General features: G+C 35.1%; 1 protein-coding gene across 1 annotated transcript; it reads left to right on the top strand.

Annotated features, from left to right (window-relative positions):
- Positions 1–962: 962 nt before the first annotated feature.
- Positions 963–24,472, top strand: SLC25A31 (solute carrier family 25 member 31; the record flags this gene model as incomplete). The annotated part of the gene is made up of 6 exons (XM_081304578.1): positions 963–1,191; positions 7,814–7,941; positions 18,474–18,591; positions 19,180–19,334; positions 21,023–21,148; positions 24,151–24,472. The coding sequence occupies 6 exons, from the start codon at positions 963–965 to the stop codon at positions 24,346–24,348; spliced, it is 954 nt and encodes a 317-aa protein (XP_081160704.1). The 3' UTR covers positions 24,349–24,472.
- Between the last annotated feature and the right edge of the window lie 1,538 nt (positions 24,473–26,010).

Raw genomic sequence — 26,010 nt, 5'->3', positions numbered from 1 at the left:
CAGTGGACCTCATAAAGAATTTTTTGTGATGTCAAGTTCAATGAGAAAACGAAATGTTACAAGCCTAGGAATTCTGATGAAAGCAATTGCTTCAGAAGGATTAGCCTGGCAGCAGCATGTAAAATGGAGAGATTGATTCAGATTAAAAACCTCAGTTAAGAGCTGAATAAACCACTACGGAAAGGAAGCAGCTCCGAATATATGGCACCAGTAGAGATTTGGGCTGGTTTATGTGATGTAATCAAAATGTTAAGATTTCTGGTCTGGCACATTGGCCTAAGTGGCCTTTTAGGGTGGCAACGTAAGAGGTCTTAAGATTCTAGAAGTCCTACATAGCAAAAGATTGTATGATGGAATCTCTTTAATAAAAGAAAACAAGCTGTAAAAAAGAATCGGGAATATACGCTACTAGGGAGGGATCTCCAGGGTAGATTTAGTGACCGTTGGAAGAAAGTAGACTGCAGGACAGATGTACACAGCGGTCACACTGGAATCTGATAGCTGCTTCTAGATGAGTTCTCAAAGTGGGGTAGGAGGAACCCCTCCCTGTCACGGAGACACTGCTGAGACTCCATGAGGTCAGAATTAGGACCGCCGCTGAGACATGGCGCGTCTCACTTCGCTTCTGCACTGAACGTGCAGCGCAGGTTCCCAGGGGCCGAATGTGCGATATGGCACGGGTGGTGTGAATTCCCGTTGAACCCCGCTGCCTCTTGGACCACGTGTGCAGTTCTCTGAATGAAGCGGGAGTCACGTGCTGCGGGCATGTGGGGAGTCACGTGGGCCGCCGGAGGCCGTTGGGCGCGCCTGCGCAGCTCCCCAGCGCGGCCTGAGCCTGCCCTCCCGGCATCCTGCGCGCGGCTTTCCCGCCAGGATAAGGCCGGAGCGGTTGTCTGCTCGGCTGGGTCTTCTTTCAGGGCCTGGTTTTCGGCCGGGGCTGGGGTCTAGTCTGTCGCTCCACCATGACGCGCGAGCCTGCCAAGAAAAAGGAAAAGCGGCTGTTCGACGCCGTGTCTTTCGGGAAGGACCTGCTGGCCGGCGGCGTGGCGGCCGCCGTGTCCAAGACCGCCGTGGCGCCCATCGAGCGGGTGAAGCTGCTGCTGCAGGTGCAGGCGTCGTCCAAGCAGATCAGCCCCGAGGCGCAGTACAAGGGCATGGTGGACTGCCTGGTGCGGATCCCCCGCGAGCAGGGTGCGTAGGGCGGCCCGCTTCGGGCGAGCCGAGGAGGGTGGCGGGGCCCCTGCGCGCCTGGTACTGGGCCTGGCGGAAGTCGGCTTCCCCACCCGCCGGCCGGCCCTGCTGCAGGGGCGAGGCCCACACACCCAGCACGGGCCACGCCATTGGGCACTCGGGTTGTGCGGTCACGAGTGCTTAAGATGCTCAAGTAGTCATTGAAATAGTGAGTTTCCGAGGAGTATGGAAAGTGCAAGCGTCGGCCACCCATTCTGTGATACCCATCGGTAAAAAGAGGTTCTGCTTTTTGGTGAACTTCTGAGGTTGATGGTTGATGCTGAGGCCCTCACCTCTGCACAAAAGGTAAGAGGGCAGAAAGCTCAGTAGTCAAGGTAAAAAGTATTTTAATGTACAATACTGTTAAAAATCAAACTTATGAGGAAAAAACACATAGCAAAATATAACATTTTTAAATAAAGGGTTAGGGCTAGTGGAACCAGTATTGCTAATTTTTCTTTCTTTCTTTCTTTTTCTTTTTCTTTTCTTTTTTTTTTTTGCATCAGGCTTCTATTTAAATTTTTATAGAGAGCTGGGAGATGTAACTCAGTGAGAGAGGCTGAGGCCAGAGGATGGCAAGGTCAAAGCCAGCCAGAGCAACTTCAAAATACAAAATAAAAAGTGCTGGCGATATAGCTGAGTGCCAGTGCAACCCTGGGTTCCATCCATAGTGCTTCAAAAAAGAAAGTGCTTTGTGAAGAATGATTCCTAAGTTAGCTGAGGGGATAGTAAATTTATCAAAAATTTTACACTATCATATTTGGAAAAAATCTATGCAAACTTTAAAAAGAAAATACACCTATTTATTGTGTAAACAAGAAACGAAGTGGCTTCAGCTCCAGAGCAGTCCTTTCGTCTAAGTCTTGGGTAGGATCTTCTTCCATGGAAAAGTAGTCTGCAGGCAGGAAGTGTTAGCACCTGTAGTCCAAGCTGTTGGGGAGACAGGAGGCTCTCTTGAATCAAGGACTTGGCCACCAGCCTGGGGACATAGACCTCTGGCCTTTAAAAAAACAATCTTTCTCTCTAGGGATGTGTTGGCAACTTTTCCTTTCCTCTTCAGTAGAATATATGGGTTCAGGGTAGAGTCTGCAGGGTTCATCTGAAATGTGCATTTATAATGCCCGTCAAGTGCCCATCTGGGAGCCAAGCTAAGATTTTTTATAGTGACCCGTTTGCTTCTCCACATTCCTATGCATTTTATCAAAGCAACTTTCCCATTTCCTGCAAAGTTTTTACAGGAAAACCTGGAACCCATTCCTCCTCCCTTTGTTTATTCTAAAATCCTCTAGAGAAGTATAGGTCTCTTTAATGTTAGTTCATCCATTCTAATAGTCAACGTGAGTATTCTGGTCAGATTGTGCTGACCAGTGCTAATTTATTTTGTGTTTAAAATTTTTTGAATGTTTCCTCCAAAACACATTCAGTATGACTTCTGTAACTTGAATTAATTCTAAATACTGTTCTGGTTCCTGTTTTTTTTTTCTTTTTTTTTTTTTAACCTTCCACAATGAGATAACATAAGCAGTGTTTTCTGTTCTTCTGTACAAGGTGTTAGCATTATTTCATGATAGACTTTGCAGATTATGTTGATTCACAACAGGGATGATACTGCCATCTAGAGGCACTTTTGGAAATTTATGTGGTTTTCTTTTGATTTTAAGTACAAAGAGTTCTGTCATACTCATTTGCAGTAATGTGAAATACAGGGATCAGTAATGCTACACATCTTGCTGCTATGCACAGGCCAGTCCTATACAATGAAGACTTATACTGCAGTCTGAATGAATTTTATACTTTGCTACTACATACATGTAGTAGCAAAGCCTGTTTATGATTATTTAAGCCTAGCACCTAATTTATGTGTAAACACAAACTTGCCTCTACTTATACAAACTGTCCAAGTCAGAGTTTTATGCACTAATTCTAGTAATACTGTTACCATCTGATGAAGCAGAGGGAAGATTAAACTATTTGGTTCAAAATTTTACTGAGTTGTTTATCATTATGAAACTTCATATCAGCAACTCTACTTTTGGTATTTGGTTACCTTTATATCAATATTTGTAGCTATTGTATTCATGGTATTCATTGTATGTGGATAAGTCCTTTTATCAAACTCAGTGTGTGTCTTAATTACAAAAGATTTGCTGTAAGTAGAGGCAAGAATATGTCTGTTATGTCTATGGCATGATTATGGCCCACCAATTTGCTTATTAAAATATATTGTAAATTTCTTTAATCTCTGTATGGAAGTGAGGGCATTATATTGATTTTTTAAAAGTTGATGAGGTGGTATTTGTCTTTGTCTTTGAATTTTGTTTCTGGATAGTGAAGGAAATATTGTGAAATAGTTATCATATATATAAGACTTGAGCCTGGTGGGGTTGAGAATGCGTTGTGCTACATCATTCTAGAATCTTAGAGTCGATCAGACTCTGAGATTATATTTTCTGGAATTTGCCTTCTCATGTTTGAAAAGCAAAACTCAAATATCTCAAATGTTCACAAGTTTCTCTTGTTTTACATATATTCTCTGATTTTAGTCTTTTTTTTTTTTAAGCAACATAAATGAACCAACAAGATGATCTCAGAAGACACAACTAGGTGTTCTAGCACTATCTTCTTACTTTTTATCTCTTTCCATCCCAAGGATATATTTCTTCATTATTCCTCTGGATATAGTTCTGAACATCTCTTTGTGTATCTTTGATACTTTTTATAGGGTTTATAAAATTTTATAGGATTTGTCTTGAGTGATGCTATTCTTTGAAGATTTATTATTTCATTGGTTTTGTCTCCTTCCAACTTTGTGTATTTTTATTTAATACTTGAAATTTTTTACACAAGTAATACATGTTTAATAAAAAATAGAAAATATTAAAAAAGCAAAAAAATAAAATCACTGTTAAAAATCACTTCATTTAACTTGGCACAGTGGTGCATGCCTATAATCCTAGTGACTGGGGAGGCTGAAGCAGGAGATTGCAAGTTGGAGCCCTATTTCAAAATAAAAAGGACTAACGATCCCAGTTTCAAGGAGTCCATGAATTCTGTGAAATATATGTTAAAATAATTAATGTAGGTGAGATTGTGTTTTTACAGTCATATTAAGAATTGCCTGACTAGTTTTTAACATTTTGTTGTTGCTAAACTTCTGGGGATTTGTTTCTAGATTTTCATTGAAACTTGATATTTGTTTTCCTACACATGGATTTTTTTTTCACACAAATGCAGTCTTCCTAAAATAAACACATTCTTCAGCCAACTCTAGTAAAACTCCTTTAATTATAAATCTGGTGCTCCTTCATGTTCTTAGGTTAGTTTCCAGATGTCTTTGTCATTAAAATCTTTCATGTATATTCAATTCATTACCCAAAGTTAAAAACCTTGTACTATTATTATATATAATACTCATTTTGTGAGATGTTTAATTTTGTAATCATAATTATATAATTTTAACTCATAATATGAAACCCATATCTCATACTAGCAGCTGAATTAGCCATTTCCAAAGTGACCTTTAATATTTGAACCATGTGTAAAATGTGAATACCAATACCATTCTCATATGACACTTTTTCCAAACTCAAGTGGTTTTTGTTAAAAATAAGTTATTTCTATTTAAATTTCTCTCAATTAGATTGGTGAGATTTCTGCAAAAAAGTGATTTCTGATTCCTTTAAAATTGTCTTTAGCCTCTGCCAATAACGTGCTTTTATGCTACTATAACCTATGGTTCAGAAGATTCAGTCTTAAATTTTTTTTAATATCTTTATTTTGTTTGTTTATTTTTATGTGGTGCTGAGGATCTAACCCCGTGCCTTACATGTGTGAGGAAAGTGCTCTGCCACTCACTTACTCATCATAGTTCACTAAGTTCTTTCTCTCCAGAGGTCAGACCTCTGAGAAAATACAAATGCTTAACTGTGTTTCTGAAAGTTTTTATTAACCACTAAGAACTTAATATCAGTGTAAATATTGTAAAAATACCTCCAAAAATTAGATCACTACCTTCCCCAGTAATTCATTCTAGCTCTAACTAGCAATAAATATTCCTGTATAATTTGCTTGTACTTCTTGAGTTTTAAAAATTTTGCTTCCATTAAAGAAAAACAGTTGAGCTTTCTTAGCACAGAAAATATTTGCATGATTAAAGAACTTAAGAAGTGAATTGTTTTGCAGACTGCTTAGGTTTGAATTCCAGCTAATAATAACTTTATGACCAAGTTATACTAGGCAAGCTACTTAAAACTATCATGTGCCTTAGAAGTTACTTTTTTTTTAGAAGTAGGTAGACACAGTATCTCTATTTATTTATTTTTATGTGGTGCTGAGGATCGAACACAGTGCTTTATATGTGTGAGACAAGCATTCTACCACTGAGCTACAGCCCCAGCCCCTAGGAGTTATTTTTATCTCATTATTTCATCTGGAAAATGGGAAGGCTACTAGTACCTACTTCATGGGTAGTTAGGAAGGTTAAATGAGTTGAAAGAAGTTTCTAGCCAGGCACCTTGGGAGGTTGATGGAGCAGGATCACAACTTTGAGGCCAGCCTTAGCAATTTAGCAAGATCCTGTCTCAAAGTAAAAAGGGCTGGGGAATGTAGCTCAGTGATTAAAGTGCCCTGAGTTCAATCTCTAGTACCAAAAAAAAAAAAAAAAAAGTTATTTCTAGCAAATTATCATTATTTTTCTCTGTGAAATGTTGCCTCAAAAAATAATTTTCCCAGCTTTTTTGTAGAAAAATTGACAAAAATTGAATACATATACTGTGTACAGGGTGATGTTTTGATAACATGTTTACATTGTGAATTACACAGTCAAGTTAATTAACACACCCATCACCTCACATACGTAAAATTTTGTGTGTGGTAAGAACATTTAAGATCTACTCTCTTAACAAACTTTAAGTGTACATACAATATTAACTATAACCACTATGCTGTATATTAAATATCTAGCACTTGTCCTTCATTACTGAAACTTTGTATCCTTTAAACAACTTCTGTTTTCCTACTCCCTGTCCTGCATACATACTGGCCAGCTTTTGATAATTACCCTCTACTCTTTGCTTCTGTTAGTCTGATTTTTTTAGATTCCGTTTATTAGTGAGATCATATGGTATTTGTCTTTCTGTGCCTGGCTCATTTCACTTAACGATGTACTTAAGTTTCATGCATGTTGTTGCAAATGACAAGATTTTTTTTTTGAGGCTGAATAACATGTTTCTGTTTGTGTACCATGTTTTCCTTATCCATTCATCTGTTGATGGGCACTTAGGATGATGCTACTGTCATGGTGTTTGTGAGCAGTGCTGTGGTAAACATGGGAGTGTAGTGATCTCTTTTGCATACTGGTTGCTGTTCCTTTGGGGAGATACATATACACATACATACTGAGTAATGGGTTTGCTTGATCATATTAATTCTAGTTTTAGCTTTGTTGAGGAACCTCCATACTGATTTCCAGAAGGGCTATACTAATTTATATTCTACCAACATTACAAGAGTTCTCCTTTCCCCAATACTTCACCAACACTTGTTATCTTTTGTCTTTTTGATAATAGCCATTCTCACCCACATGAGATGATGTTTTCACTGCATTTCCCTAGTGATTACTGGTGTGTAACATTTTTCATATACCCATGGCCATTTGTATATCTTCTTTTGAGAAATGCCTGTTCTAGTTCTTGACCAATTTTTTTAATAGACTGATTTTGTGTATTCTCCAAGCTGGGACTAAAAGTGTCCCTATTTAGATTGCTTGTACAGTCATACCTTTTGATAGTTGGCTATCTAATGGTATTAACTACCAGTGGTACTGAAGAGCTAATGTACCATATTCCAGGGCAGCTTTGACTTATAAGGACTACTCTGAATTTTAGAAGTTACACAGTGACTGAATTATGAGGATTGGTTAGTCCAAGAATTGAGGTTAAAAGGTTATTAACCTCAGGGGCTGGGGTTACAGCTCAGTGGTAGAGCGCTTGCCTTGCATGTGCAAAGCCCTGGGTTCAATCCTTAGCACCACATAAAAATAAATAAATTTTTAAAAAAATGTTGTTGACCTCAAAAGTTTCTTCTGGTTTGTCTATCAGCCCTCTAGAGATTGTCTTAAATGGAAATGGATCCCTTTTCTAGCTAAATTCCATCCCCCATTCACTGTGATTTCAGAACATAAAGACAAGAGTGTTAGTTTCTTTTATCCCCTTCTCATTCTCATAGTATATGTACAAACCAACAAGTGGATATATTTGTAATAACCTATAACTCCATAGAGTTTGCATGTCAAGGCTTGTGGATGAGACCAGTCTCTGACAAATACTAGTGAGCTCTTTTTGTACTAAAAATCCCCATATTCAAGTAGTAATGCTTTCCATAAGTGTTTTAGTTGTTTAAGGCTTTTTATTTGAAATTAACAAAATTGGCTGCATAGTTAACATTGCCTTTTTTCTTCAGTGGAGAAACATATATTTTGGAAACCTGTATTCTTTTTCATGAGGAAGTTCAAATAATTAAACATGTTAAAACTTTAGTAATTATGCAATATTAGATTTTTATATTTGTACATTTCCTTTTAAAGGTTTCTTCAGTTTTTGGCGTGGCAATTTGGCAAATGTCATCCGGTATTTTCCAACACAAGCCCTAAACTTTGCTTTTAAGGACAAATACAAACAACTCTTCATGTCTGGAGTTAATAAAGAAAAACAGGTAATTAAATTTCAGTGTCTCTGAAATTTTCTTTAAAGGGGTTAGATTATGTGTGATGTTTGATTTGGGAAGCAGGGCGTTCTACTGGTCAAAGCAAAGCAGGACATATTAATAAATTACAGTATGTATTAAATTATAGAACTATATGAAGAAAGGAATTGGGTTAACTTTTGCAGATTTCACTAAATCTTTTGACACAACTTTAAAAAGGGACCCTATCTTAAGGCAGTGTTTTCTGAATAAATATTATATATAATTTGCATCTTACTATCACTGCTTTTCTTAAACCCGGAAAGCAATTAACAAATATCAGTGACTGATTTATTCCCTAAATAAGTAAATTATTTCTTCTTTATGACTAAAGATCTATTTAGCTAAGATTAAAGAGTATGGAGAAGACCAAATCAAACAAAATAAAAATGATAAACTTTTTTCTTTTTTAGTGAAGATGCTTTTTGGTTTTCAGGGTAATTACTCCCTTGGTTATAAAATCTCAGTTTTAAGATTTTCTTCTCATATTAACTACATGTCATTTGACCTGATTTCTGTTTGTTTTGTTGTGTTTAATACACTGTACCGTTTTTTATTACTCCTAAGGTCTTCCCCTCGCTTTTATGAAATCTTCGCTTTTCTCACTCTCCCACTCCTCATTCCTTACCCCCCCCCCAAACCAACCAACTCTTATCAGGTATTTTATAAGGCAACAGTTCATGGAACATTTAGTACTACCTCCTTTTATTTCCTTTTATACTCCTTATTCCCTTTATTCTGAAGTTTTATTTCATTAAAAATGTATATTGGAAGCTCTGCACTGCTTTCATGTTTGAGGGAATACAAAGGTAACTAAAATATTTCTTTTGACTTAGAATTATATTTGGATTTGGCTCCTGCACTCTATTCATTTAGCTGTGTGGGTTTTTGAAAGTAAGTTTACTTCTCAGATATCTATGTTTCTGGTCTGACAATTGGACATCATAATATCTACCTCATAGTTTTCTTAAAATATTTTTTAGTTGTAAATGGACACAGTATCTTTATTTATTTATTTTTATGTGGTACTGAGGATTGAACCCAGTACCTCACACATACAAGGCAAGCTTTCTACCACTGAGCTACCAACCCTAGCCCCTACCTCATAGTTTTAATTTGAGGTTTAGATATGATTATTTGTCAAGTACTTGGCATAGTGCTTTGCTTTATGGTGGACATTCAGTGAAGTGTTCTTTTTTAGCTGGCAACTCTGATAATTAGAATTTTCTTTGACTCAGAATCTTCCCTTTTCCCTTGTCACATTCCCTAAGACTACCCTCATGTTTAGTGATTCACTAGAAGGAAAAAAGCAGTTTTACTCATGATTTATAAAAGGATTTAAATTATTCATAACATAATTAAAAAATAGCACATAGAGAATCCAGTAACAATCTCAGTTGTGTTCTCCTAGAAGAGTCACATAGACAGTATTTACGTCTGCCAACAACGTGTGACAACATATGTGATGTGTTTGCAACCAAGGGAGTTCTCATCAAGCATTGGTGTCCAGGTGTTTTAGTTAGTTTCTCAGTGCTGTGACTAAAAGACCTGACAAGAACAATTTTAATGAGAAAAGGTTTTATTTTGGGGCCTATGGTTTCAGAGGTCTTTATCTATAGATAGCTGACTCCATTATTTGGGGCCCAAGGTGAAGCAGAGAGAGCTCCTCTCACCAGAGACAAAATGTGAACCAAAAAGGCACACCCTTCGAAATGACCCACTTCCTCCAGCCACACCCTGTCTGCCTCCAGTTACCACCCAATTAATCCCTATCAGGTGATTAATGCACTGATTGGGTTAAGATTCTCATAACCCAATCACGTCTCCTCTAAAGTTTCTTGCATTGTCTCACACGTGCACTTTTAGGAGACAACTTACATCTAAACCATAACAGGATTTTTATTCAGGGTCCAGTTCTATAAGTATGGGATGTAACTGGCTTAGCTACTCAGTGTCCAACCCCTTCCAGAACCCAAACTGTTATAACTTATCACAAAGCCCCAGAAGACAAAAACAAGTATTTACAATAAATCACAGCATTAACATAATCTATCCCAGCTGACTAGGTGACCTTAACCCATTGTAGACTTTGAAATAGCCCTATAAATTAGTTCCAGCCCTTCTCAGTAGCAGAGCAGGCCTGCTCACCTATAAACCTTCCAGGAGACACCTGTCTGTCACCCCAGAGACAGGCCTAAAGATCTTGGTCTTTGTTATAGATGCTGAGACAACTATATATGACCCGATCCCATCAACCCTCAGCTGCGGGCTGCAGCAGTATAGCCTATCTAAGGACCAACCCAGGGATACAAAAGGAGCTGTCCCAGAGATAGTAAGAAGCCATCCTGTCAGAACACTGGGTGGTAAATCCACCATCCATAAACTATGAAACAGACCCTCATGGACTAAGGTGTTGGAGATAGTCTGGTCCATTCAGGGATTAGATAAGATTCATACCTGCCAGAGCTCCTGATAAGAGGCTGGACACTTGTAGTTCTCACTGTGGACCCAAAGAGTAGCCACGTGGCTTGAATCCAGTCCTTTTGAACCACTATTCTGGAAGCAGTACTGTGAGCTCAAGAGACCTAACAGAAGACTTTAACTTTCTGAAACCAGTCTATAAAGACTGAGGAAGGATATGTTCTTTCAAATACATGGATCATCAATGGAAGGCTATACAAAAAATAATAATAATAATAATTAGGCAAACATGACACTAACAAATGAAATTAATGAAGCTCGGGTAACTGAAAACAATTAATATAATATATTAACTAACCCCAAAGTATATTAATTGCCTGTAAAAGACCTCAAAATAATCATCTTAAAGGAGCTCAGTGAGATGCAAGAAAATCCAGCAACTAAATGGAAGTAGGAAAACAGTACATGACATAATGGGAACTTTAAGGAAACAGAAACCATGCAAAAGAACCAAGCAGAAAATCTAGAGCTGAAGAATATAGTAACAGAACTGAAAACTCAGAACTGAGAGAGTTTCAACAGTAGACTTGATCATACCAAAGAAATAATTAGAAAACTCAAAGACAGGTCATTTGAAATTAGTCAACTAGAGAAAAAGAAAAAAAGGATTTGAAAATAATAGTAGCATAAGGACTTAAGTGACAACATCAAACATATATACATGAATTATGGGAATATAAGGAGAAAAGGAAGAAGAAAGCTTATTCAAAGAAAACTGTCTTAAAAACTAAATCTTGGGATATGCCCATTCAAGTTGAGGAAGGTCAGGGGACTCCAAGCAAGATAAATCTAAAAACTAATGCTCAAAGACACATTATAATCAAACTACCAAAAGAATCAAAGCAGTAAGAAATGAAGGTCATATACGATGGAAACCACTGAATAGACTTCTCAACAGAAACTTTGTAGGCCAAGAAGGAGTGGGATGACATCTTCAAAGAATACTATACCTAGAAAAGATGTTATTTTGAATGACAGATAAAAGATATTCCAAAACAAACAAAACCAGAGTTCATCATAATGTGAATGACCAGCTTTATAAAAAATGTTAAAGGGAATTGTGAGTTGAAATGAAGAGGCACTAAATATCAACAAGAAACCATATGAAAGTATAAAACTAACTGAAAACAGTTAATACGTAGTCAAATTCTAATACTTTCAATGTGATGTGTATATAACCTTTAACCAGTATAAAAGTTAAAAGACTAATGTACTAAAGACCATAGTTATTCATCACTTGATGTGAATACATTCTGAGAAATGTGTCATGAGACAGTGTTATCACTGAGCACATGTAGACATCATAGCATGTGCTATACAAACCTAAAGAGTATAGCTACTGAACACCTAGGAATTGTGGTTCTGTGTTGGTGTGTGTGTGTATATATACAGATGTATGTACATATATACACATTTATAAGTATACATTTGGAAATATAGAAGTATATACACACGTATATGAATAGTATACCTATTGCTCCTAGGATCATGATGAACAAAACACAAGATTGAACACAAGAGAGGGGTTGGGAGTGTAGCTCAGTGGTAGAGTATATGCCTTATATACGTTAGGCCCTGGGTTTAATCCTTTGTGTACACATACATACACATGAAAGGAAGAGATTAGTTTAACAGAAAATTATGTGGTCAGGAGACATTTTAAACAAGATGTATAAGGTTGCTGTATATTGTTCCACAGTAAACTTTTTGTAAATAAATAGGGAGTACACTAAAATAAAAGTACAATTAAGAGAGCAGGAAGGAAGAGCATGAGAAGAAGATCACCATTAAACAGGGACGAGAGGGGGAAGGGAAAGGGAAAGAGAAGGGAAATTGTATGGTAAAGGAAGGAGACCCTCATTGTTATACAAAATTACATATAAGAGGAAGTGAGGGGAAAGGGGAAAAAAACGAGAGAAATGAATTACAGTAGATGTGGTAGAGAGAGAAGATAGGAGGGGAGGGGGGATAGTAGAGGATAGGAAGGGCAGCAGAATACAACATACACTAGTATGGCAGTATGTAAAAAAGTGGATGTGTAACTGATGTGATTCTGCAATCTGTATACGGGGTAAAAATGGGAGTTCATAATCCACTTGAATCAAATGTATGAAATATGATATGTCAAGAGCTTTGTAATGTTTTGAACAACCAATAAAAAAAATTTTTTTAAATGAGAAAGCCACCATAAATAAATAATAAAAGTATAGTATATTAAATATCTAAATCAGCAACCTAGTCATTTTTTTTTAAAGAGAGAGTGAGAGGGGAGAGAGAGAGAGAGAACTTTTAATATTTATTTTTTAGTTCTCGGCGGACACAACATCTTTGTTGGTATGTGGTGCTGAGGATTGAACCCGGGCCGCACGCATGCCAGTCGAGCGCGCTACCACTTGAGCCACATCCCCAGCCCCCTAGTCATTTTTTATCATTAGCAAGTATGTGCTGCACAGAGTTGTATGTTCTATATATAATTTTATATGCCTAGCAGTGCTGTTTACATAGCATCATCACAAATGTGTGATGAATGCACCATGACTAAAAAGTGCACAGTAATTAATATGTCCATCAATAAAGAAGAAAGATCTCAATTTATTAATATATAACGAACTAGACCAAAAAACCCAAAAATAATAGAAGGAAAAAAAATAAGGAACAGTAGATATAAGTGAAGTAGAGACTAAAAATACAAAAGAGCAATGAAATGAAGAGCTGATTCTTTGAAATGTTAAACAGTATTGACAAATCCTCAACTGGTCTAAGAAAAAGAAACTCAGATCAAAGATGAAAATGAAGACATTACAGCTGACACCATAGAAATACAAAGGATCATTAGAAATTACTATGAACAACTAAATGGTAACAATTTGATAACCTAGGATAAGTGGATATATGCACCTTATTATGATTGAGTCATGAAGAAATAGAAAACACGAGCAGACCAATAATAAGATGGAATCAGCAGTAAAGTCTCCCACAAAATAAAGTCCCAGAACCAAACACCTTTACTGCTATGTTCTACCAATATTTGAAAAACTATTATGGTTTGGATCTGGAATTGACCCAAAAGTGGAAGGTTTGGTTCCCAATGCAGAAATGATCAGGGTTGGGGATTGGATTACTAGGGCTCTGACCTCACCAATGATTTAATCCGTTGCAGAATTTATAGATAGACTATTGGGAGATAGTGAAAACTGTAGGAAATAGAACCTACTTGAAGGGAGTTAGTCCTTGGGAACTCTGTTATTTTTCCCAGTTCTCTCCATTTTGCTTCTCAGCCACCACCTCACTGTAGGCCCAGAGTGAATGGAGTCAACCAACTATGGACTCAAATCACCCAAATCTTTCTTCCTTTAAATTGTTTCTTCAGATATTTTTGTCAAGCAATGAAAACTAATAACTAATTATTAAATTACTCCCCCAAACTGAAGATAAATGAATTCTTCCAAGCACATTCTATGAGGCCAGGATTACTTTGATAACCAAAATAAAGAGATAACAAAAAAGAAAACGACAGGCGGATACCCTTGATAAACATATATGCAAAAATATTCAACAAAATATTAGCAAGCTAAACCCGGCAACACTTTAAAAAGATTTTTCACCATGATCAATTGAGTTCATCCTAGGGATGCAAGGGTTGTTCAGTGTACACAAATCAATAAATGTGATATAGTATATCAACAGAATGAAGGACAAAAACTGCATCATCTCAGTAATCTACTTTGAACAATGGGAAGATCCTCTATATAGAAAATTAATAAGGAAACATTGAAGTTCAACTTCACTTTAGATCAAATGGACCCAACAGAAATGTATGGAACATTCCATCCTTGCAGCAGCAGAAGACACAAGTGCACATGGAACAGCTACAGGATATATCATGTTAGGACACAAAGCAAGTATTAACATAAGGATATGAAATTGTATCAGAGCTGGGCACTGTGGCACACACCTGGAATCCCAGTGGCTCGGGAGGCTGAGGGGGGACGATCACAAGTTCAAAGCCAGCTTCAGCAGGGTGAGGTGCTAAGCAACTCAGACCCTCTCTCTAAATAAGATACAAAAAATGGGCTGGGGATATGGCTCAGTGGTTGAGTGCCCCCAGTACCCACCCCCCAAAAAAGAAATTGTATCAGTTTTTTTTCCATAATAGTATGAAACTAGAAGTCAATAACAGAAGGAATTTACAGTATGGTAATATCTAAGTTATTAACTTATAGTTAACTGGAATGCATTTATACTGCCTTCTGGGTTTATCTTATTTTTAAGCTTAATGTGATGGGATAGGTTTTATTTCTTACACAGACACTTCCAAGTATCACCATTCTGCATGAGTAGGTTCTTTTTTCTCTCCCTTTCTTTTCTCCTTTCTGTCTTTCTACTCTTTGCTTCCTTCTTCCTGATCTCAGTAAGTTGGCTCTAAGGTTAATACATATTGGGTCTACCTGTGTCATTTTTTCATAGCTCCCACTTTCACTATTGAATGTGTCCTGATTTGAATGACACATTATGTGATTATCCAATAAAAGAGTCAGTGATCCATCTTTTTCTCTTATCTAGGAAGGATAGAAAAGAATTAAATAGAACTTAAGATCTATTTCATAAGCTTTTTTGCTATATATCATATTTGGTTTGACTTATTGGCTTTAAGAGGCAGAGAGTAGCTTATCAGTTTTAAGGGAAAAGGGATTTATTATAATGATACTGTGAGACTTGAGTTTGAAACAAAGGCAGCTCTAGGGACCAAACTGGAGTCTCTTTATCTCCCAAGTTACCTAGTCTAACTTTCTCACTAATCACTTGCTTTTTGTGTTTATATTTGCTCTATCTTAATATTATTCCTTTTTTATTTACCTGTATTTTTTTATTCCTTTTAAGTTCAAGGTTAATATCATAGTGATGCTTTATGGACTTTCTGTAGAGCAGAGGTTCTGAACCTGGGATCCATGGATACTTCCAGAAACCAAAACACACTAAAAGTATGTTTATACATGTATGATTTTTCTTAGGAGAACGTCTGTCTTTAGCTTTCAACAGTGCCAAAGAAGCCTGAGATACTAAGAAAATTAATAACTTTTTCATTTCTATTCTTATTGCTAACTTGCATAGAATCTCTAAAGTCATATTCCCAAGAAAGAAACTAGCCCAGCTCATTTTTTTCTACCAGGTTTCTGTGAATGCATGTGACCTCGGTGTCACATGCATTCTCTTAATATAATTATCTTTCCATGATTATGAAACATGGGTACTTAAAGACAGTAGAACTGATGAATATAACTTACTGTGAGCCATGGGAGTGTGGAAACAGTAAGTGGCATTATCATTATACTTCATTAAATATTTATTAAATGCATGTCTCCGAGCAAAGCCCCATGACTTGTCTGTGAAGTAAATTAAGAATCTTGATCTCCAGAAATGGAAACAACCCAAATGTCTATCAGATGACGGAGGAATGAATAAATTATATATCCATATAACAGTATTATTTGGCAGTAAAACAGAATGAAGTATTAAAATATGCTGCAACATGAATGAAAGCATTGGCAAACGAAAAAAGCCCCTCACAAAGCACTATATATAGTGTGATTCCATTCACACGAAATGTCCAGAATAGGCAAATCTATACAGACAGAATGTAGCCTAATGGTTACCTAGGGCTCAGGAAGTAGGGAGGAGGTAGAGTGATATAACAGTTAGGAGGTTTCTTTTGGAGTGATGAAAATGTTTTAAAATTTTGATAATGGTTACACAACTCTGAATATACTAACAATTCGTTGAATTGTATACTTTAAATACATAAATTGTATGAAGTATAAATTATATCTCAGCAAAGGTATTAAATTTAATCTTGGCCTCAGGAAATAGTTTATTGGAGTATAAGTGTACACTATTATAAATTGAAATATAAGTATGCAAATAATTATAAATTGAAAATAATGACTTTAGGAACTATTTTAAAAATGAAAGTCTGGAACATGTTGACACATTTTATTTATTGGTTCTATAAGTCACCTTTGATTCTGATAGATGAAAAACTTAAGGGAAGAGGGTATGATTATTTACAGTTTCAGAGGGGTTGGAGATGAGAGATTTCTTAAAAGATGTAGAACTTGAATTCAATTATGAAGCAATAATTATTTTTTGTTTAAAAAGAATGAGAGGGGGTGGGGTTGTAGCTCAGCAGTAGAGTGCTCGTCTAGCACATGAGAGGCCCTGGGTTCGATCCTCAGCACCACATAAAAACAAATAAAATAAATATATTGTGTTCAGTTATAACTAAAAAATAAATATTAAAAAATTTTTTAAGGGCTGGGGATGTGGCTCAAGCGGTAATGCACTCGCCTGGCATGTGCAGGGCGCTGGGTTCGATCTTCAGCACCCCATAAAAATAAAAAAATAAAGATGTTGTGTCCACCGAAAACTAAAATACATAAATAAATAAATATTTAAAAATACAATAAAAATGTTGTGTCCACCAAAAACTAAAAAATAAATATTAAAAAATTCTCTCTCTCTCTCTCTCTCAAAAAAAAAAATTTAAAAATGGGAAAAGGATGGGGTTCTGGCTCAGTGGCATAGCCCTTGCCTCGCACACGTCAGTCACTGGGTTAGATCCTCAACACCACATGAAAATAAATAAACAAGGATATTGTGTCCATGTACAACTAAAAAATATTTTTAAAAAAAGAAGAGGAAGGACATTCTAGGCGAAGAGAAAACTAAGCATTCCAAAGCTATCTGAGACTTTAAAATATTATTAGAAATAAGAGCAAGATAATAAAGCAAGAATTGAGCTGTAATCCCAGAGGCTCAGGAGCCTGAGGCAGGAGGAATTCTAATTCAAAGCTAGCTTCAGCAACTTAGCAAGGGCCTTTAGCAACTTAGCATGACCCTGTCTCAAAATTAAAAAGGGCTGGGGATGTTGTTCAGTGGTTAAGCACCCCTGGATTCAGTCTCTAGCACCAAAAAAAAAAAAAAAAAAAAAAAAAGGCAATGGAACTTGATTAGAATATTATTCACTTTAATGTATTTAGCAGTTTTTCCTTAGCAATCCAATTTAGATATATCTTATAGGCCCTCAATATTGAAAAGCTGCTTTCTGGATCTGAGGCAGGCTCATTCTAAATGTTTATCAAAATGAATTAGACTTTCTCAACAGCTTAAGTGAACCTGTAGACCAATAAGGTTCCCTTACATCCCATCAACTACATTATAATTGATGCTTGCCAATTTTCATGTCATCATTTGAACATAATTAAATGTATTTTTGAGGTTTGCAAACTTAATTATAATTACAAAGTGAAATTGGGGCATTCTCAAATACCCCTCCCAAAACAAGGGCAAAAATAAAGTCTCCATATGTGTCTGATACTAGATATACTTCATAAACCTTTAAGCTGCATATCATGTTTGGCTTCACTTATTTGGTTTTAGGAAGCAGAGACTGACTCAGATTACCTCAGGAAAAAGAAAATAATTGCAATGATAACACTTCTATTTGAATTTGAACCAGAAAGACAGCTTTAGAGATGAAACTTTTCTTTTATCATCTAGTTTTCTAATTACCTGCTTTTCATGTATGTTTGCTATGTTTTATAAATGTTTAAAAATAGATTTACAAATTGCTTTTATGAAGTAAACAGCTATAACACATAACACCTCCAGAATATTACTCTTCATACCCATGTGTATTCTTTCTGTTGTCCCTCCCTCTCTTTTGTACAGCGGATGGAATCTAGAGACTTGGGCATGCTAGGCAAGAGCTCTTAACACAGCACAGGGCATAAGGCCTTAAGCTCAGTCCTCTGAACAGCAAAATTTAAAAGATAAAAATAAAAGGCTACATGGATATAAAGAGAAATTTTTTGGACAATGCAGTATATTTTATTATAGATGTTTATTTTATAAAAACAGCTTACAAATCTATTCAACATTTATAAAATTAGGAGTTCACCAGTTGTTTTAAACAGATTCTGTAGTTCAATAAAAATTATTTAAAAATACTTAATGTGTTTCAGTTCTGGAGGTGGTTTATGGCAAACCTGGCTTCTGGTGGAGCTGCTGGGGCAACTTCCTTATGTGTAGTATATCCACTAGATTTTGCCCGAACCCGATTAGGTGTCGATATTGGAAAAGGTATGGGATTTTTAGAAATATTAAGTCTTCTTTGTGTTTTGAATTATGTTATTTGTTATAGAATCATGCTGTATCAACAGTGTTATCAGATATAGTCTACAGATTTTATTGTCTTCCAAAGGTTAGACATGGGACCTAAAGTGTACTACTTTTCCATTCCCCTTGAAAGAGAGAAGGGGAAGGTCTATTGTAACAGAAGAGTGAACACAAAGACTGTGTAACATAGTTCCACTTTTTCCCAGAGGTACCTTCCTGCACCTTATTTTTATCTGAATTATAGTTCTTTTCTATGTTAGATGTATAACTCACATCCTTGAGATTCCTTTGCCTCTTGCTATTTTCTGGTATTTTTAATGAAATGTCTTAAGTCAGGTTGCTTAGATTATATTATTCTTATAAGAGACTAATAGTTAATTTCTTTTTAAAAAAAGTACTTGAAATCTTGATCATTCTTACGTGAATGGGTGGATTTTGATTTATGCTTTCTTGTTAGTTTCAGATCATTTCAATCTATAAAATGTTTAATTTACTTTAAGATGTTTATTTGATATATAATGTTGCTAATAGTTTTAAATGGCTTTATTTTAGGTCCTGAAGAGCGACAATTTAAGGGATTAGGTGATTGTATTATGAAAATAGCAAAATCAGATGGAATTGTTGGCTTGTACCAAGGGTTTGGTGTTTCAGTTCAGGGCATCATTGTGTACCGAGCCTCTTATTTTGGAGCTTATGACACAGTTAAGGTAATTTGGGGACTTTAACTTGGATGTATTAAGTAAATGGTTAATTTCTTTTTATTGTTCTAATTAGTAATGCATTTGGTGGATATATTACTTTTAACTATACAAAATAAATGATGAAATAAGAGGCATGGAATTCTATTTTATTGCTGCTATAACCTAATTATAACCATATTATGGGTCTGACTTTGCATACAAATCAGGTATCAAAACAGTAAGCTTGTCAGGTATAACTAAACAGAATAAATTTTTAAAATTAGGCTTTTATGTTGTTTGTAATATATATCATTGCAAATGGAAAACATACTAATTAGGCTTACATCATAATAAAATCTTTAGCATACGGAAAGGTATTTAACAGTTTTTTAAATTTTATATTAACTATTTTTTGGTACTGAGGATTGAATTCAGGGGCACTCACCCACTGAGCCCTATTTTGTATTTTATTTAGAGACAGGGTCTCACTGATTTGCTTAGCGCCTCACCATTGCTGAGCCTAGCCTTGAACTTGCCATCCTCCTGCCTCAGCCTCCTGAGCTGCTGGGATTACAGGCATGTGCCACTGCACCCAGCTATATTAACTTTATTATCACTTTTTTACATGGAAATAATCAACTTACTTTCATGGGAAGTAGAGAAAGCATAATTAATTAATTAAATACTAGCTTGGTTATCTACTAGCTACTGTTAGATTCTGTGTTACATTCTCCAAGTTGCTTTGAATTTTTCTTTTACATTTCATATTTTAATAGTACCTCTATAATGTAGGAGAAAGAAAGGTTATAATAAATACTGTCAATTTTTTTTGAGCTATTAGTTCTAGGAACTCTTTTAAGTACTTTATAACCTATTGTTCTGGAATCTTATACATTCATGATTTTTTAAGGTACAATAGCCTAGGAATAATTAAGTAATTTGCTTATTAAATGCAATTTAAAAAATCCATGCCTTTATAACTGCAGCGAAATGATTCTAAAAGGAAGCAGTGAAATTAGTATCACCATTATTTATTGAATAAAATTAAAGCTAAGGGAAATTTTATAATATATTCATATTTTATATCTGCCTTCCCTCATTAGTATAAATGTAGTTGGCTGTTATTTTATTGTGATCTGGACAGATTAATTTTTAGTGTACTTTTATGACAGATGTATCAATGGAAATTATAGAATCTTAAGAATGTTTATTTACTTGCAGGAAAATTGATGAATCTCCCTTTGCTTTTCTCTATTATCTCTCTATTATTGTGAAATTTAGGAACATTCTTCAGTAGCTTAGAGCTTTATTTAAAGCTACTTTCCAAATATATCATCTGCTGACAATAATAGCAGGCATTCTTTCTTTCTTTCTTTCTTTTTTTTTTTTTTTTTTTTTTTACTACAGAAGGAAGAGCCATGAAAGAACTTTTTTTTTTTGGTCACTGGCTGCTGTCATTTTCTAGTTTTAGATGCCTTTAATAACAAATCCCTTTTAATAGAAGATACACTTTTTTATCCAAATATACCTTTGAAGTGTAGTCATAAATTACAGTATTCTTTTTTAATTGATCTGCCACTATTAAATCCAACTAGCTTTTATTGCATTTTAAATACAGTTGCACCTACTTTCAGTCTATTTATTAAAATTATCTTTTAAGAATTGAGGATATTTTTGAAATTTATATAGTTAAATGGTACATTTTTCTTTTCTAGGGCTTGTTACCAAAACCAAAGGAAACCCCATTTCTTATCTCTTTTTTCATTGCTCAAGTTGTGACTACATGCTCTGGAATACTCTCTTATCCTTTTGACACAGTTAGAAGACGTATGATGATGCAGGTATTTTATATTATTTGTAAGCTTATTTGAATTTTCTAATCTGATACACAGGTATAATTTATCTCTTGTATCCAAGTATAATTTATTTGGATTTCAGAGAAATTTCAGTTGAAAGGCATAGGTCATTTGTTTTACTTTGCTAAAGTGAATACATGATGTATTCCATCTTACATGCTTTCCTATCATAAAATAGCTACCAGAAAGCAAAACTTCTTCCTCATCTGCCATCAGAACAGAAATTCCTTTACTCCTATAGCATATATTTCTTGGAGTGGGGAAGGAGAGGGAAGAGATTGGATAAATGTGTCTACCTGAAATGTTAGATTAAGTAGAATAAGCTGTTATAAGCCATCAAAAATAATCACTTGTTGTGGTATATTTTGATAAAAATTGTTTTAAACTATAAGGATAAAAAAATATGTTTATAATGATCTATGTTCTAAATATAAATCCCTAACCCAAAGTTTTGATATATTTCATCTCCATGGTTGTTTCTTGTTATGTTGATTCCTCCCGCAAACATTTGAGTGCTTAATCTATTCTCAGCTCTAGTAACACAAATAAGAAAAGATAGAACTAGGACCCAAACTCATAGTCTAGTCTCAAATACATAAAATTAATGGTTTAAATAGAAATGTGAATAGTTTCCAGGAATGCATGAGAGGTGGTGCCATATGCTTATAGTAATTAGATGAGGCCTCTTGGAGAGCAAAATCTCAAGAGAAAAGGCTTTCTCCAGACTCCAAGAGAACATTTGATGATGATGATGATGATGAAGTAGTAGTAGTAGTAGTAGTAGTAGTAGTAGTAGAAGTAGCAGCAGCAGCAGCAGCAGCAGCAGCAACAGCAGGAATTGAACCCTGAGGTACTTAACCACTAAGCCACGTCCACAGCCCTTTTTATTTATCTATTTTTTGAGACAGGATCTCATTAAGTTTCTTAGGGTTTCACTAAGTTGCTGAGGCTGGTTTTGAATTTGCGATCCTCCTGCTTCAACCTCCCAAACCTCTGGGATTACACCATACCAGGCTGCAAAAGTACCACAAACTGGGGAACTTAACAGAAATTTATTTTCTTATTGTTCTGAAGGCTAGAAGCCTGTGAGACCAAAGTGTTGGCAGGGTTGGTTTCTTCTCAGGGCCTCTCTCCTTGGTTTATAGATGGCTATCTTCTTCCTATATCTTCTCATGGCCCTTCCTGTACCTCATCTTAAAAGACACTCATATTGGATTAGGGGCCACTCTAGTGACTGATCTCCTTTAACATAAGTTACTGTTAAATACACTATCTCCAAATAGAATCAATTCTATGGTTCTGGGCTTATTTCTTCAACATAAGATTTTGGTGGGGACACAATTCATCTCATAACAGTGGTATTTTTGTTTTTTAATTTTATAGCCTACTACTTTGTTAGCCCTATTATAAATGCTCATTTGTATGTGTATGCTTTGAAGATTATTTATATAGGCATATAATTGGTAAATAACATTGTCTTTTTTCCCTTCCTTATCAATTTTTATATCTTTTTTCCCCTGCCCTTCTCTACTCATTGGATGATTTGATTTCATATTAAAGAAGTAACAACTAACAACTTTGATTTGTTCCTACTTGAATATCTTCAGTGTTATATAACTTAATGTTAGGTGTTGGGGGTTGCCAGGGGATAGGGTTGTAGTTACCCATTATTGTGTTACGGCAGTTCCTTTCTGTTCTTGGGTTATAATGACTTTTAATCATGAATGTGGTCATCATTTTTCTCTGTTGAGATGATCCAATTTTTCTCTTTAATATGTTAATAGTCTGTTTTCTAGAGCTAAACTAATAACCTTGTGTGTCTGGAATAAACTTGGGTGCACCATATTTTACTGTGTTTTGCATCCCTGGATGGGTTTGATTTGCTTGGCTTTGTTCAGCATCTGTGTGTCAATGACATTGGCTTGCATTTTTCCTTTTTGTATGGTCATAGTAGACTTTCACAGCCTTCATACCAAAGTTAGACTATGTTAATATGTAAAAGTCTTCCCATATTTTCTCTTCTCTAGAGCAGTTTCTGTTAAAATTGGAATTATTCATTGACTGTTTAAAACTCACATGTGACACCATCTGGATGTGTGGTTTTCCTTATGTGGATATTTTTAACAACTGAATTTCTTAACAATTATAGTATTCCAGTGTTTTTTCCTATGTCATCTGTAAATTATACTTTTCTAGGAATTTATTCATCTCTTCTGTTTTAAAAATAATTGCCATGAAGTTTTTCAAATCTTATTCATTAATCTCTGGATCATCTACAAATTTATGTTAATCTTGCCATTTCTAATAAACTTGGGGCCTTTTCTGTTTTTCTCCTCAACATTATTTCCAGAAATTCATCCAAAAAGTATTTCAAAAAAACTCATATTGATGTTCTTGTTTACTGTTTATTTCCTATTATTTCTTGGTTTTTTTATGCATTCGGTTATGTTTGTTTTCTATTTCCTTTATTATACATTCTGTATTGTTTGCTTTCTGTCTCCTTTATTGCTGGTTATTTGCTTATTTCAACTTTTCTAGGCTTATACATGTTTTTAAATATTTAGATTGCTCATTAATTTCTTTTCTAATATTAATTAACCTATAAATTATCTCTCAAGCTGCATTTCATAAATTAAGTTAAAGAATTTTGTGGTTATTTAGTTTCAATATTTTCCAAGAAAATTTCTTCTAAGAATATCCCAACATATTTTTCTAGTCATATTTTTGCTAATAATTTCTCAATGCAGTACGGTAGAGGAAAAATCAGGATCTGTGTAATGCCATCCATCAGTGTTTGGTAAGTGTCATGTATGGTCAGTTTTCAGATGTCCCGGACAAGTATGAAATCTCCAACTACTACATGCTGTATTCAGTATATGCCCATTAACCCAATACAGTGTTAAGTTCTCTATCCTTAGTGTTAATAGAAAACTCTTAGGATAAAAGATATCAAGATAATGGAAAACTGTTTGTCTTTCTTTATATAGAGTGGTGAGGCAGAACGACAATATAAAGGAACCATAGACTGCTTTGTGAAGATATACCAACATGAGGGAATGAATGCGTTTTTTCGTGGTGCTTTTTCCAACATCCTTCGTGGTACGGGGGGTGCTTTGGTGTTGGTGTTATATGATAAAATTAAAGAATTTATTAATATTGACATTGGAGGTAGTTCATCAGATTAAATTGAGAAACCCATCATTTAAAATTTGTTAAGCGCACAAATTACATAGCTTCCATGTGTGTACATTTTGATAGTATTATTACTGTCAGTGTTTCTAAAAGTGCTAATTCTGAAATAAAGCATAGGCGTTTTTTAAGGGTTTAAATATTAAAAATCAGATAAATGTGGGTTTCCTTCCCATTTAGATGCAAACTCGTTTTAATGAGACATTTTACTTTAACGAGTATGTTATTTCTGTTAATTTAAAATTTTTTCTTATATCTCTGATGAAAATTAAAGTATATGATGCTGAAATCTAAAAAATGAAAGTATCTTCTTTTAAATTGCTACTCATTTAATATATCTGACTTCTCATCTTTTAAAAATCATAGGATATGACAAATATTTCTTAAAAGATTTTCAAGAGATGTCATCATTATATCTGTAGGTATAAATAAGCTTTCTTTCTTCTACAACATCTCTAATAAGCCAGCTCAGGAATTACTGTGTGTAGTACTTACAGTATGATATAGCTTTTGATAAGCACAGATCTATCATTAAAATTTGATAATGCTTTTAATGGCACTGTAAAACTAGTTGGAAAATAAGAGATATAAATTACTTGTCTGCTAATTGTTAGCTTTAAAATAAAATCTTGGTAGTGTGGATATATCTTGGGATTAAAAAAAATCCCTTTGAAAATTAGGTTTTGTATTATGTATTGATAATAAAGGAAGTTTAAAACTGTTGTAAACGAACCTTCTTTACCCCTGACTCTAACTACATTAGTCAGCAGAGGACAGCAAAATTTTTGTCTGTTTTCTCCATAGAAATATAAGCAGTATTTCTGAGGATTTGTATAAGATTCTTGTTTTTTTCAAAGATGTTGTAGAAGGTAGTGTATTTGATCAGGTGCTTAGGAGGCTGAGGCAGGAAGATGGCAAGTTCAAAGCCAGCATCGGCAACCTAGCAAGGCCGTAAGCAGCTTAGGTAGGCCCTGTCTCAAACAACAAAACAAAAACACACACACACATTTGAAATACCTAGATTTTAATGTTTGAGTGGGTGAAAGGACATTAAGCTAGTGGGGATAAACTATAGAGAATTTTGATTTTTGTGAGGCTGTGGGTCAGCAGAATGGAATAGGTAAACATCCTGGTGCTCAGAGGCGAAATATATTTCAAGAGTCCAAAATATACTTTTTTAATCTATTGGCATTATCACTTGAGGGGAAAAAATAACTCTTAACAACTCAACATAATTTCTTGGAATAGTCAATATAACACAGAAATTACAGAAACAAAATAGTTCTGTTTTTCCCTTTCTTAACTGTCAGATCAAAGATAAATAATCAAATATTAATAGTCATTTTCCCTGTGAAGATTAAGCAAATACTGAAAAATTTTAAACCTGCACAGAGCCATACTTAAAGGGAAAAAGTCTTTAAAATTCTGAGTGGGTTGGGCATGGCAGTTGGATTGCAAAGTTGAGGCCATTGTTGGCAACTTAGACCATGTCTCAAAACAAAATTTTAAAAGGGAAGCTGGGGATGTACATCACTGGTGGAGCACTCCTGGGTGCAATCCTCAGTACAAAAAAAAAAAATTTAAATGACGTGGGTAAAGAACAAATATGAACTTAATTGCTAAATTGCTATACCAAAATCCTATTTAAGTCTGGAAGA

The sequence above is a fragment of the Spermophilus citellus genome (genome assembly GCF_964194105.1).
Source record: "Spermophilus citellus genome assembly, chromosome: 8".
Lineage (NCBI taxonomy): Eukaryota > Metazoa > Chordata > Mammalia > Rodentia > Sciuridae > Spermophilus > Spermophilus citellus.
This window is presented reverse-complemented; position numbering and strand designations above follow the sequence as displayed.